At 39.7% G+C, this 14,696-nt stretch overlaps 1 protein-coding gene across 1 annotated transcript; it reads left to right on the top strand.

Annotated features, from left to right (window-relative positions):
* The first annotated feature begins 3,097 nt into the window (after nucleotides 1-3,097).
* On the top strand, nucleotides 3,098-9,154 carry ptp4a1 (protein tyrosine phosphatase 4A1). The gene is made up of 6 exons (XM_006806131.3): nucleotides 3,098-3,265; nucleotides 5,035-5,733; nucleotides 6,328-6,420; nucleotides 6,779-6,909; nucleotides 7,536-7,610; nucleotides 8,635-9,154. The coding sequence occupies exons 2-6, from the start codon at nucleotides 5,629-5,631 to the stop codon at nucleotides 8,750-8,752; spliced, it is 522 nt and encodes a 173-aa protein (XP_006806194.1). The 5' UTR covers nucleotides 3,098-3,265; nucleotides 5,035-5,628; the 3' UTR covers nucleotides 8,753-9,154.
* Nucleotides 9,155-14,696: the final 5,542 nt, after the last annotated feature.

Here is a 14,696-nt window from a genome sequence, read left to right as displayed (position 1 = left end):
TTCTATTTAAAACAATGTTAGCCATGGTTCACTGTGACACATCACAATGTAGTATAATGATTAGAAGTGGAAATTTGCAATCAAACCAAAGCCTATAATATTAAACACAAACAGACACACATATTTCCAAGGGTAGAACCTTCTATTATTCTTACCATACTAATAAGCCAATTTCTTTTTAAAGTCTGAAAGGCTGTAAAAGTGGATTGAAAAATGTATGATGGAAAATATTTTTACAATTAAAATGACACAGCAGCATAAATAAATATACTGCTGGAGTCATGAATGACCCTATTCAATGGCTTAAAGGCTAGAAAGGTTCAGTTTTTTACAAGGAACTTTGCGACAATTTCAAAGGACAAAAATATGTAATTTGGTTCTAATTAAAGAGAAAATATAAAGAGAAAATATGCATTTTCTTTCCCATTTAAATATTATTATTTGCTTATTACTAACATTTTGATCCTTCATGTACATTATGTGTTATGTTTTCAGAACATGCTAAATACTGACATATTGCTGCCAGCTTCCAGTTTATTCAAGTAATTAACGGGAATCCACATCATGTATAGTTAATCAGTCTTTTAATTTACTTGCTGAAAAATAAGTCAAAACTAAAGTTATCTATAATAAGCTATATACTATGAGGGTAAATCAATAATAAATTACTTTTTAACCAATTTCATAAACCATCTTAAAAGAAGGTTTGTTCAGTATATGTTTAGTAGGGATTATTGTACCTGTTGTAGTTATTCAGTCATTCTGGTGCTCCTCTTACTCGATGCTGATGACTCAGAATTAGATCCTGATGACTTAAGATTTACTCATCAAATAGTATGACTCAGTGGCAGAGATCAGCTTCACATCCTCTCAGCATTAAGTTTAATGTACATGTTAATGATCTGGCTTTTGTTCTTAAACAGGGAATTTATAAAAGATTAAGAAATAACTACTTTGATCAAAGCTTTTGTACAGATGCATGCAAATCAAGAGTAAAGCAAAAAGAGAAGAAAATCATGTGGTTTAACATCGATGTAGACAGATTAAACTTTACCTGTGGACATTCCAAGACACCATCCAGTGAATATAAAGCAGATTTGATCAATATGACAAGGTTGGTGGTGAATCCACAATACATTTAATTCTCAATTTATTTTTCCTTGATCATTTTATTTAAAAAATTAAACAAAAGTCCTTCATATTTTTACACCGTTTTCAAATTTTTAAAGCAATAATATTATTATATTGAAATCCAAAAACTGTTTCCTAGTTGGCTTTTCAGTGAAATCCAAAGTACTGTGATGTGTGGGAAAAATGTAACCCATGAAAGTGAAAAAGAAGGCAACATCTTCATAAACTTAAAGGAGTCTAGTTGCCTTCTTTTAATTTCTTAAAACTACCACTGGATCACTAGAAATTCTACTCATAAAAATCTTGAATCTTAAAAAGAAGGTGACTGGACTACTTTTAGGTTTTTTGAAGACTTTCACCTCACACCTAACAGGCTTCTTGAGGTCTAAACATATCCAACATACCTATGATGAACCATATCAGAGAGAAAGGGCAGCCCTGGCTGAGTCCAACGACCACAAGTTGAGTCTGAGCTATTGGTGGCAATGCAAACCAATCACTATAGTTGTATAGAGTGTGAATAGGCCAAGTATCCCATGCTCCAGAAGGACTTCCCATTAGGGCACTTTGAGGGATGTAGTCAAATACCTTCTCCGTGTACGCCATTATAACGTATTGATTATGTTGTCAGCAGTGGCTGTTTCTTTGCACGTTGAACTCCCACAGGATTTGAGCTATTGTGTTTTGGGGGGTTTTTTTTGCATCCTTGCTGAGTGTTCCATTGGATTTTGGAACTTTTAACCAATGCTTGTAATAGATGTTCCTGTAGACTATCACATAGATTTAACTTAACAGAACATTTAATACAGCTGCCATAAGGCAAGAGGCAGGGTACACCGATGCAGGGATAACACAGAGAGACAGACATCCATCAGCACTCATATTCATTTCTACGGACAATTTAGAATCCACAGTTAACCTAACCCCTCTGACTGCATGTCTCGAGATTGTGGGAGGAAGGCAGAGTACCCAATGAGAACCTACACAGACATGGGGAGAACATGCAAACTCCACACAAAAAGGCCCAGATGTTGGATTGAAAACCAAGAATTTCTTTGTTGTGAAGAAACAGTGCTATCCACGGTCCCACCTTGCTGCCCCTTTTCTATCTAAGATTTATACACAGTCACACTCCGATGAACACATAGTGAGCTACTCTGGGTTCAATAACTTGCCTAGTATCTGGAATAGTAGCAGACTGGAGCAGCCAGAGATCAAACCAACAACCTTCCAATTAGTAGATGACCTGTTCTACCACCCTGTAAATATGATGGTTGATTTGAACCCAGGACCTTCTTATTGTGAGCCAAAAGAGCTAACCACTGCACCATGGTGCTATCCCATTTGTGATTCAAAGCACAGTAAAAAAGCTTTAAAACTATTTAAAACTAAAAAATTATTTGGGAATTTTCCTTTCCATTTCAAGTTATGAAATGTATCTACACAAAGGTCTGTTCACATGAAGTCAAAAGAACCACACATGTATAATTCTATGGTGTCGTGATTTCTGGCATCCTCTGAAGGACGAATTAGGCCACAGTCACCAACTGACCTTTGCAGCCTGAAGACAGAGAGATGTCTGGACATAACACTACACATTTTCAGGGTGGGGTTTCACGAGACCAGTCAAGCTAAAGGCAAAAGGAAAGCAAGACAAAGGGTTAAGGAAGTTCGGTTTAGCTTCGAAATAAAGCTCTGTAAACAAGTGAACGGGACATGATTCGTGAGCATTCATCGAGATATTTACACATTGGGACGTTTTAAACATTTCATTATTTAAGATTTTGAATATTTTTGTTGTATGCTCACATAGTGTATATTTCTACAAAAGTATACATTTAATTCAGCTACCAGAAACCTTTAGTAAAAACTAAAGGTACATAACTTACAACTAAAGGTGTATATTTAATACTGAACAGTGTTTTATAGTGAAAGTCCTGACAGGAAATGACGTTAGTATCTCGGGCTCTCGCGCTCTCTCTCTCCAGCTCTTTCCCGGCAGATCAGGAGACTTCGGCTCCGCTCGGAGAAACAGCACAGGACTTTATGGTGGAAAACCGTTTCATAGTTTTACCTTTTTCTAGGGACCGGCTGTATGATTAAGCTACAATCTTCAATGAGTAAGCATATCCCAGTAAGTAACCTGTTTTTCGTGGCTGCCATTTTGTTTCTCGGTTTCGTCTCCTAGGCTCCTCTTGTAAATCAGTACGTTACGGTGAACTGTTACCAGCTGGCCTTCACGTTGCTTCGATGAAATCACGGCCTGCTCGATAAAAACCTAGTTCAATATTTCCACAGTGCTATTGCCTAACGTTGACTTTCTCATTTAACTGTAACGAAAATTCACAGAACATGGATTTGGCCGTGTTATTTGAGTGCAATCTTAGAGCTGCCTGATGATCGTCACGATTAGGAAGCGGCTGACGGATGCGCAGCTCGGGCTGGTCCCGGCTCTTCACTCGGAGTTTTTGCCGTCTAAAATCGACGCATATTTATTTGAAATAAACGAAACATGTAAATGACGTGTTGTTAGTGGTTTGCGAGACTGGCTACCTGCCCGGTGTCTGTGTCGGGCGTCTTTTTGTCACCTCAGAGCAACGTGCAGTCAGTCACAGCTCCCGACGGCGCCTATAGGCCTCTAATGTTATATGATGGCGCCCGGTCGATCCTCACACAAAGGACACTTTACAGCCTTGTAATGCAATGCAGAGGCATGTCTGCTATTTAAGCCACTTCTGCTTTGCTTCACGTCTCTCTTATATTTACAAATCACTGTCCTTTTAATCAGGCAGTGGCTTTTAAGTGCTTGGTAATATTTCTAAGTAAATGCTCCTTTTCGGCCGGAAAACAGCAGATTAACAAAGCATGCTTGACCGGCTTAGATTTTACTATTTCTACAATAAGCTGAAGAAAACCTTTCCAGTAAGCCAGCGCTCAGGTATCGAGCTTCTGTGAGGAGTAAAGGGCAGAAGCATTAGGGAGGAAATGGCAGAGAAAGCATTTGTGAGTCAGATTTCTGACGATCATAACAGCGTGTATGTTAAAGCCCCGCTGAAGGCCCCACGGAGAGCTCAGCCTTCGCACACAGACACGACCTGGATGTCAGAAATGACACGTTATGTATTTATTTCTGTTGTACAGCGGCAGCACTGCACTGATTTTATGTACTGGCAGGAACAGTTTGCTCTGCTGTGTTAATCATCGTGTTATCTGAAACACCACTTTCTCTGCATGGGAATCAAACCCCAGACACTCCCGTGTCTTTAGTCTCCAAACAATGTTAATGTGGCTGCTGACATACTTGAGTGTGAAACTTGGCATAATTAAAAAGAGTAGCTCAGAAAGGCTGCGGTTTGTTTCAGGGTAGCTAATGTAAAGAAAATTACACTGTGGGATTCGATTACTGTCATTACACCCTAAATCTGTGTTTCTAGCCAGACTCTGCTGTTGTCTGAAGGTAATTCTAAAATTCAAATGAGGACATTTGTTTTATTCTTTTAAAAATAAATGGATCACGACTTTACTGAAAATCTCTCACTTGTTTCACGGCTGCTTTGTCTATACTTTGGCCCTGTGCTTCCCTATGATATAATCCCTTTGTCTTTTACTCTGATGGAGTGGTATGTTTGACGAGGGGCTTATGGATATGTGTTGGGGATTAGAGTTGTCACAATATCAGGTTTTCCATTTCATGATTATTGTGCCTTAGGAAAAAAGAAAAGAGGCACAGTTTCCATATAGAATGTGAATAAAAACTGTTTCCCAGTAAAAGTTTGTCTTTTTGGCAAATTAATTGAACTACACTGCGAACGGTTGCCTGTGCTTTTTGTGTTCTTTAAAGGTGTTTTTTAAAAAATAAAAATTAAGCTTTTCTTCCCTCCTGCCCCCCTCTGTGTCCTGCAGCAGTTCTGTGGTGTTCTGGGTCACACATTTATGGAGTTTCTGAAGGGCAGTGGGGACTACTGCCAGGCTCAGCACGCTGCCTATGCAGACGAGTGAACAGCCAAACTCGCCATCGATCCGACGCACTTGAGCCACAGGAGGGACCCCGGAAAGTTGGCAGGACCGGGACTCCTCCCAGAACCAGCGATAACTCGGCCTGGATGGGGTAACTCCACCTGCTGCACACTGCCCTCGTCGGCTTCCGCCTGGCCAGAATCAAGGTGGAACCAGCCTTGGTTTTTTTTTTCTTCCTTTTCTTTTGTTTTATTCCAAAGGAGAGGGTTTGAGTTACTTCTCCAATTGTCCGCCCTTCCCGGCTGCCAACTTCCCAAATTTGCCTGTTACTGTTCTTTTTGGGGGGGTTGTTTTTATTTTGTTTTGACACTTAGCCTTGCCAACCTCGAAGAAGACTGGAGGATTTTTTTCTTTCGGAGTTCCTCAAAACTTGTTGGACATTTGTTTGACATTCCCTCCGAGTTTAACTGTTTACATTAGTGTTTACTCTGTGGAAGACATTTTAGTTTTGTTATACATTTTTTTTCTCGCATTGTCACGATGGCTCGAATGAACAGACCAGCCCCTGTGGAGATTACCTACAAAAACATGCGGTTCCTCATTACCCACAATCCCACCAACGCCACCCTGAACAAGTTCATAGAGGTGAGCCAAAATTGTGGTCAAGTGTTTACATATTACAGAGTGTATATTACTCGAAGCACGTAACCGGTGATTACATGTCGAGAAATATTTTGAAAACGACCACAGTTTAAAATCTTTCCTGAAAATGTTTCAGCCAATGAAAGCAAGGACTACAGAATCGTTTTAGATTACAGGAATTGACGTATGTAGGTGTATTACTGTCAGTGTGCTTTAGAGGGTTGGGCAATCGGACAAAATTGGTGACTAAAATCAATTGATTCCTTTAACAGTTGGCTTTTTTTTCCCTTCCTTTAAAAGGGAAATACACACAAGAACAGATTAGCCGCTTATGTCAACCAAAGGCAGTGGGGATGTCACTAAAATAGTCATAGTCGAAGCTATCTAGCTTAACTTATCAACTCTGTAGTCAAGCGAATGATCTAACAACTGATGATATGACGAATATCACTGACATGAGCTAGTGTTTGCATACATCAGCAACTTCACTTCTTTTTGTTGGAATTTTAACGCGTCGTCCAACCTTAGTATCCCGAGGTAGCTTTAACAGTCTTGTTTGCCTCTTTCGCTCATAAATCCTGTGACATGTGATTACAGGAGTTGAAAAAATATGGAGTCACCACGGTTGTGAGAGTTTGTGAGGCCACCTATGATGCCACCCTGGTGGTGAAAGAGGGAATCCAGGTTCTGGTGAGTTCACGCTTCTGACTTCATCGTGACTCCTAATGTTTCAAATTAAAACAAATGTGTTTTTTTTTTTCATTGCTCTGGGTTTTTTCCCCCAGTATACCAGGCTATTGTTTTGTTTTTTTATTCTGGTTTTTATTGTGTAACAGATTTAGTTTAGTTTTTTTTTTTTGGGGGGGGGGGGGGTCCCTCTAAGTGAAGGTTCAGATTGTGCAGGAAGACAAGCTCCGCAGGTGTTCTTGCTGCTGCAACAACATTTTTCTTTCCCCGCAGCTCAGCCTTCTCACTTCTTTTGTTTTGGTTTCCAAGGAACGGAGGCCACTGACATCATTTCCTTTTTTCTTCTCTCTTCTTTCTGCAGGATTGGCCGTTCGACGATGGAGCTCCTCCCTCCAATCAGATCGTGGATGATTGGCTGAACCTGCTGAAGCTGAAGTTCAGGGAGGAGCCCGGCTGCTGCATCGCTGTGCACTGTGTAGCAGGGCTGGGGAGGTAAGCAGTCACTGACACAAAGATTCAAGTTGTTATATTTTACGTATGATATCTGTTAGTGAAATGTGGCTCTTGCTTCTGTTTGTATTCTGATACAGAAGCAGTCGGTGCCAAAACAGTTATTTGATGATCCCTATTTTCTCATTGTTTTTATATTGCACATAAGCTTTTATTTTAGGGGATTTTCTCTAACAAAAAAGTTTGAATCCATTAAATAATGTTTCCCCCATTATCTGACTTTTAAATGATTAATCCACCAATCCAAAGGATAACTGCAGAACTACAACCTGAGCTATCATAGTGAAAACTATCATATAGGAATAACATCCCTGTTATCAGTTGTGGTTTGAAAAACAAACCAAGAAGATCTTAAGCAGAGACGCAGTCATTTGCATTTTCTTTGATCCTGCTGTACATGACTCACAGTTTCACCCACATTTTGTCCCAAGCGTGTTTCCTCAGTACAGACAACCTGCCAGGTCCTGTCTCTGTCCTGTTTGCTTTAATCTGATCTATGAGGAAGCCATGTTTGTTTGTTTTGTTTTTGTAATTGGAGCAAAACACTATTTTGCATGTTAGTTTTAACTAACATTCCTGGTACCGTCTGTTCCCTTTCTTTTCCACAGAGCTCCTGTTCTGGTGGCACTCGCTTTGATTGAATGTGGGATGAAGTATGAAGATGCTGTCCAGTTCATTCGACAGTAAGTAAAAATCATTTGGCAGGAAATGATTAAAGAAGCTACTTTTTTTTTTTGATGAGTTGAGGTTTTTTATTATAAAACCATTAAAATATCTGATAGTTCATTACATTTGTAAGGCTCTCTGGTGGACAGACTTTGGCATTAACTTTGAGAAAATCCTTGATTTTTGTCTTGCAGTAACCTGATACTTAAATACTGATACGTAAAGCAGGGAGGCCTGAGTCATATCTATAAATAGCAGAGATGTCAGAGAGTGAGATAAGGATGATTCAGTAGGTGTGCTTTAAAGTATGTGTCATCACTTGAAATATTTATAGAGCACTTGGCAGTCAGCTTTTTCTTTTTTTCCAAAGAGTAATCAATAAAATGAGGGAAAGCTCAGCAATTTGTGGCTGTAATTGAAAATGTTTACATATTATTAATATGGATAAAATCCTCTTTTTTTTTCTTTTTAAATCAACAGTTAAGAATAGGACTTTCAGTTTATTTTAAAATCCTCAACAAGCCAAAGAATCGTTTTCATGCTGAATGTAAAAATCATACATTTTGCCATGAATCTTCATATAGAACAGAGTTAGTTGACTATTTCTGTAAATGTAATAGTACTGGGCAGCCACTTTGCTCTTTTCCAACCCAGCATTTATATTCTTGCACTCTATCACAGTACCTTGTTATTCAGAGTACTGGTCCTTAATACAGCATTTTAATTCCTTTCCTTTTCCCTTTAACCAATCATCTGATTGGTTGCCCCTCACACACAGAAGGTTAGAACAGTTAGTGGGTGGAGCTTCTTTGCTTACAGTCACAGATCTGTGGCTGAGCTTTCCTCTCTAACATCAGAAAAGCCATCATAGAAAAGCCTGTAAGTAGGGTTCACAAAAGCTGAGCGTTTGACTCACAGGGGTTAGACTGCTTATATGCACACTGACATGAATTATTTAAACTTTGGGCATGTTTAATATACTACAATATCCATGGTAGCAATATATATTATGGATTTACAAATTTCTACACTTGCTTTCAGGAAGCGCAGAGGAGCATTCAACAGCAAGCAGCTGATCTACCTGGAGAAATATCGTCCAAAGATGCGCCTGCGTTTCAAAGATTCTAACGGCCATCGCAATAACTGCTGCATCCAATAGAGCCAAACATTGAGCCACGCCAACCCCTCCCCAACCTACCCTCCAACACAGAAGAGTTTAATTAAACCTTGCTAGCTTATAACCTGGCAGGCTTCCTTTTTTTTCTTTCTTTCTTTTTGTTTTTCTTCATTGTGTTGAAGTATTTTAATTTGGAAAACCATGCTTGGTAAATGAAATTTCCCCCTCCCCTTCTAGTTTCAAAATTAAATGTCAAAAAAAATGAAAAACAAGAGTTGTGTGAACAGAGTTTTTTCTTCATGTGCCCAGAAAAAAAAAATAGGAAGAGTCGTGTATCATTGTAAGATGTTGGATTAACTGTTTTCTGCAAATGCATCCCAAAGATTTGGATTGGCCCGTGCATTCACATTGCCTGAAAATGTGTTCAAAAAAAAAAAAAAGAAATGTTTTCTTGATGTGAACAATTATGTGTACCCTGTTCAATTTTAGGATTCAGTTTCAAGACTGACTAGAAAGAGGTATGCCTTTCTTCAAATCAGATGGATCATCCATAAATGCCTTACAATCGGAAGTGGAACAAAGGCAATCGAGCGGGAGTCGGCTCCTGTTGGCATTTGGAAAAGGTGTTTCATTTTTCTACTTGGAACAAAAAAAAACCCTAAACTGTTGCCTTTGTCTTGTGCAGGAAGTCTTACACACACTTATGCCCTTTCAGTAACTATTTTTTATTATAAATGCTTAACTGTTGCAATATTTGTCAATTGAAAGTCTAGGAACTTTTTAGTCTTTATCAGACCTTCTGTTTACTTATTAACTGCCATGTTAAAATAAAAATGTGATCTTTTTCATTTTTCCTTTTTTTTTTCTTTTGGTTTATTTTTGTTTAGTTTTGTTTGTGTGTGTGCGCTTCAAACTGGACTTCCAACATCTGCAATATTTTGTATGCCTTTTTATTTGATGTCCATAACTTAAGACTTGGATACTTGATGATTTTATGTATTTGAAAATGTGTACTATTATTATTAGGTTGGCTATTTATACTATCAATGGATGTGTGATTTAGTACAGTGAGCAAAAAAGTTTTACCTGTTCACCAACTTGTGAGAGTACATTAAATGATACACTGAAAAAAAGATGTTGGTCTTTTTTTCCCCATTTTCTCAAGAGAAGAAAAATGCAGGAGGGGTTTGAGCAAAATAGGACTGATAAATACTTCTTAACCCTTTAAGACCTACCATAGAACCAAGTCCGCCAGAGCTTATATTATATTTTTACATGCTGTGGAGCCATTTTTGGGAGCATTTCAAGTTGCTATACATCAAAACAACCATTATAGCCCAGATTTTAATAATATGTCTGCATTAAGTGCATAGTAATTACATAAATTGCAAAAAAGTGCAATAAACTACGAAAAAATTGAAACTCGTTTTTGCTTTTTTAACATATATTTCTAGCTAGAGAAATTTAAGAGGCTTATCCCTCAAAACTGTAAATACAAAAAAGTTGCACAAAATAGTTTCCCACCACAGGAAATTTATTTTGAGTGTCTTCATAGCCCCACAGGGGCTTTTGAAATACACCAATTTTTATATACTGCAGGAAAAACGAAAATAAATATTATACGGCAAATTTGCAAAAAAGCAGCATCTGCATCAAAATAAACTATTTCCAGCAGTGCAATATGAGTCCTAAGCATCAAACAGCAGTCAAACGCGCTGTCTATTCCAACGTAGGAAGTGTTATGAACAGCTGATCGGATCGGCAAAGACCTCATGTCCAATCAACTGAATTTACCACAGGTGGATTCCAGTCAAGTTGTAGAAACATCTGCCAAAGATCCGTGGAAACTATTTACACTGGCCACTTTGTTAATTATACCTTGCTGCAAGCGCTTTCTATGCAGTTTTTGCAAAGCTATATGTGGAAGGAAACTGTGACCTAGAACAAGCTGATGGCATAAGATGTAAGTACAACTCCTCCGGTTTCATATGCAAAAAAATTTATTGCGCTAGCTTACGTGGTTGCAGAGCTACCGGGATTTAAAAATAGTTACGCAAAACAGAGCGTGCCGCTCTGACCGGCTTTAAAGGGTTAATAAAAAAATGTTGCAGATGTAGCGCTAAAAGACTTTATTGAAAAAGGCATGGTATTTAGCTGTTTGTTTGAATAGCGGCTCTTTCTCAAACCTTTCATCGTAAAACATCTGCATTTTTAGCATTTACATCACCAATAGTCCAGTAAACCAGTTTACATTTTAATCATTGCAAAGACTCAAATTTAGCTAATTTGTAGCCCAATAGGAGTTGACAGTTACATTTGTTTCAGTTTCTATAGTCTCTGAAATAAAATATTCAGTCCCATGATTAATTCAACGCCCTGCTAGGGCCGTAACACTGGGTGACTGGCTCCAAGATGAGTCCTGTTGGTTCAAACTTCTTCCATTTACTGACGATGGAGGCCATCGTGCTCATTTGGACCTTCAGTGCTTCAGGAATTTTTCGGTATCCTCCAAATATCTGAACCACAATGCAATCCTTACCTGCCCTAATTCTGACACAGGTCAAACAAGATGCTGAAAACATTCAGCGGAAACTTTGATTCATATTGGTGTGATGAACATCTTTATATATAGAGTCTTCAAAATAGCCACCTTTTGCTTTGATTACTGCTTTGCACACTCTTGACGTTCTCTCGATGAGCTTCATGAGGTCGTCACCTGAAATGGTTTTCCAACAGTCTTGAAGGAGTTCCCAGAGATGCTGAGCACTTGTTGGCCCCTTCGCCTTCACTCTGCGTCCATTTCTTCCAAAATCGTCTGGATTGGGTTTGGGTCAGGTGACTGTGGAGACCAGGCCATCTGACGCAGCGCCACCATCACTCTCCTTCTCCCTTCCTTACACAGCCTGGAGGTGTGTTTGGGGTCATTGTGCTGATGAAAAATAAATGATGGTCAAACTAAACACAAACAGGATTGGATGGGATGTCGCTGCAGGATGTTGTGGTAGCCATGCTGGTTCAGTGTGCCTTCAGTTTGAATAAATCCCCAACAGTGTCACCATCACACCACCTCAGCCATGCTCCACAGTGAGAACCATGCATGTAGAGACCATCCATTCACCTTTTCTGCATCGCACAAAGACACGGCAGGTCGACCAAAGACCTCAAATTGGACTCATCAGACCAAAGCACAGACTTCCACTGGTCTAATGTCCACTCCTTGTGTTTTTTATCCCAAACAAATCTCTTCTGCTTGTTGTTTTTCCTCAGTAGTGGTTTCTTAGCAGTTATTTGACCATAAAGGCCTGATTCACACAGTCTGCTCTGTGCAGTTGATGTAGAGATGTGTCTGCTACTGGAACTCTGTGTGGCATTTATCTGGGCTCTGATCTGAGGGGATGTTAACTTGCAATTTCTGAGGCTGGTGACTCGGATGAACTTATCCTCAGTAGCATGTGAGCCAGCTTTGACAGAGCGCTCGATGGTTTTTGCAACTGCACATTCAAAGTTTTAGCAGTTTTACCTACTGACTGACATTCAGTTCTTATAGTAATGATGGACTGTTGTTTCTCTTTAACTAGCTGATTTGTTCTTGCCATAATGTGAATTTTAAGAGTGGGGTTAGGAGGCAAGAAACTCAACAAATGAACCCTGACAAGGGTTTGCAGCACTGTCAACAAAGCGAAGGGTGGCTACTTTCAGGAATCTAAAATATAGGACATATTTAGAGTTATTTATCATTTTGTCTTTGCTACATAAATCCAGATATATATTACATTTATATCTGGATTTATGCACCATATATTCAATGTCTTCAGTTTCTATCTACAGTGTAGAAAGTAGTAAAAATAAAGAAAAAACACAAAATGAGAAGGTGTGTCCAAACTTTTGACTGATAGTGTAGATCATTACAGCCTGAAATATTAATGCATGGTAGGATGAATCCATGTCTTCATATTGTTTATGTTAAATTCTGTGACCCATCTGAATGTCACAGTAAAATTCAGCACTCATCAGACCAGGCAACATGATTCTGATCTTTTATTCTTCAGTTTGGGGGAGTCCACATGAATTTTAGCCTCAGTTTCCTGTTCTTGGCTGACACGCGTGGCACTCAACGTGATCTTCTGTTGCTGGAGCCCATCTGCTTCAATATTTACAAAAACTTGGCTGTAACATTCGAGTTAGTGTCTTACTATTAGTTCAATGCAGTCGGGCCCAATCTCCCCTGACCTCTGACACCAACAAGGCATTTCTATTCATGGAACTGCTGATTACTGGATATTTTTCTTTTTAGACAATTGTCTGAATGCTTCTGTGGGAAAATCCCAGTACATCAGCAGTTTCTGAATTAATTAGGGCAGCCTGTCTGGCACCAACAACCATTACACATGAAAGTCACTCGAATCACCCGTTTTCTTCATTCTGATGCGCCGTTTGAACGTCAGCAGGTTGTCTACATGCCTAAATGCAATGAGTTGCTGCCATTTAAGTGGCTGATTAGATATTTTTGTCAAAGCTTTGAAAATGTAACGGTCCACTACAACCTCTGGTGTACGTTTTGGAATAACTTTGAGAAAGGGTATTCAAAAAGGGGGAGGACACAGTGAATTTCAAGTATACGCAGTATACAGAGATGGGCAGTAACGTGTAATCTGATTACTTTTTTCAAGTAATGAGTAAAGTAGGGGATTACTATTGCAAAACAGTAATTAGATTGCAGTTACTTTCCCGTAAGCATGTTGCATTACTGTGTTACTGAACCGTGATTTTGTTTGTGAGAGTGTCTCATGACAGTGCCGTGGCAACAGACGTGTGTAGATCAATGGATAATATGGAGTGTGGGAGAGAGTCCATCCATGCTGCATTTAAAGTTTGGAAGTACTGACATTACTTTGAGTTTGACTCCGTAAAAAGTGACACAAACATTAGCGTTCGCTGTTCACACAGCGTGTGGGAAGAAAACTTCTTTCTACAGCAAAAAATTTAACTTCAAATCTGAGCGAGCACCGAGCTGCCACGAGAATGTAAAATTCTAAAAGAAACCCCCAAATCCTCTCACTGACATGACCTCTGCAGCACCGTGCAAACCTCCACCTGTCTGTGAAGGTTCTCAGTCATCCAGGTCATCGTAGTCAAAGGAGCTTGCAAAGAAAAGCGTCTGGACTTCTTTAAGTTACTTGAAGACGTTTCACCTCTCATCCGAGAGGCTTCTTCAGTTCTAAGGTCAAATGGTGGAGAGTCCCAGATATAAACCTAGTGGGAGTATCCCCCCACAGAGGGACAAAGGGACCCCCTGATGATCCTCTAATCGCCTGAGCCAAGGTGTGAAACTGGGTGTGGGTCCCAATCAGCCAGAGTTTCGGGTGAGTTCATTGTGAAACCTGGCCCCACCTTATCATGCGAATTCCTGAGGTCAGATGGCCCAGGATGTGAGTGGGCGTTAAGGCGTCTGGGAAGGGATCTCAAAACTGGATTATAGATGGCAGACAGTTGGTGTCGTAAACCACCGCCTCTGTTCAAAGATGGTTGCTCACAGTGGACATAGATGCTTCTTTCACTCCTCTTTCAAACCATCTGTCCTCTCTGTCCAAAATGTGAACATTGGCATCCTCGAAAGAGTGTCCTTTATCCTTAAGATGCAGATGGACAGCTGAATCTTGTCCTGTGGAGGTGGCTCTTCTGTGTTGTGCCATGCGCTTGTGAAGTGGCTGTTTGGTCTCTCCAATGTAGAGGTCTGGGCATTCCTCGCTGCACTGTACAGCATACACCACATTGTTAAGTCTGTGTTTTGGCTTTTTGTCTTTCGGGTGAACCAGTTTTTGTCTGAGTGTGTTGCTGGGTCTGAAGTACACCGGGATGTCATGCTTGGAGAAAACTCTCCTGAGTTTCTCTGATACACCGGCTACATAGGGGATGACAATGTTGTTGCGTCTGTCCTTCTTATCCTCCCTCGCTGGTGTCTGATCTTCTTTTCTGTGCCTCTTTG

Source organism: Neolamprologus brichardi, chromosome 6 (genome assembly GCF_056152115.1).
Source record: "Neolamprologus brichardi isolate AB-2024 chromosome 6, ASM5615211v1, whole genome shotgun sequence".
Taxonomy (NCBI): Eukaryota; Metazoa; Chordata; class Actinopteri; order Cichliformes; family Cichlidae; genus Neolamprologus; species Neolamprologus brichardi.
This window is presented reverse-complemented; position numbering and strand designations above follow the sequence as displayed.

What these genes read in the sequence shown, in the direction of transcription:
- ptp4a1 (XM_006806131.3), top strand. Translation starts at nt 5,629, where the DNA reads ATGGCTCGAATGAACAGACCAGCCCCTGTGGAGATTACCTACAAAAAC. An exon ending in CCCTGAACAAGTTCATAGAG is followed by an intron (nt 5,734 to 6,327) that starts GTGAGCCAAAAT and finishes ATGTGATTACAG; the next exon opens with GAGTTGAAAAAATATGGAGT. An exon ending in TGTGTAGCAGGGCTGGGGAG is followed by an intron (nt 6,910 to 7,535) that starts GTAAGCAGTCAC and finishes TCTTTTCCACAG; the next exon opens with AGCTCCTGTTCTGGTGGCAC.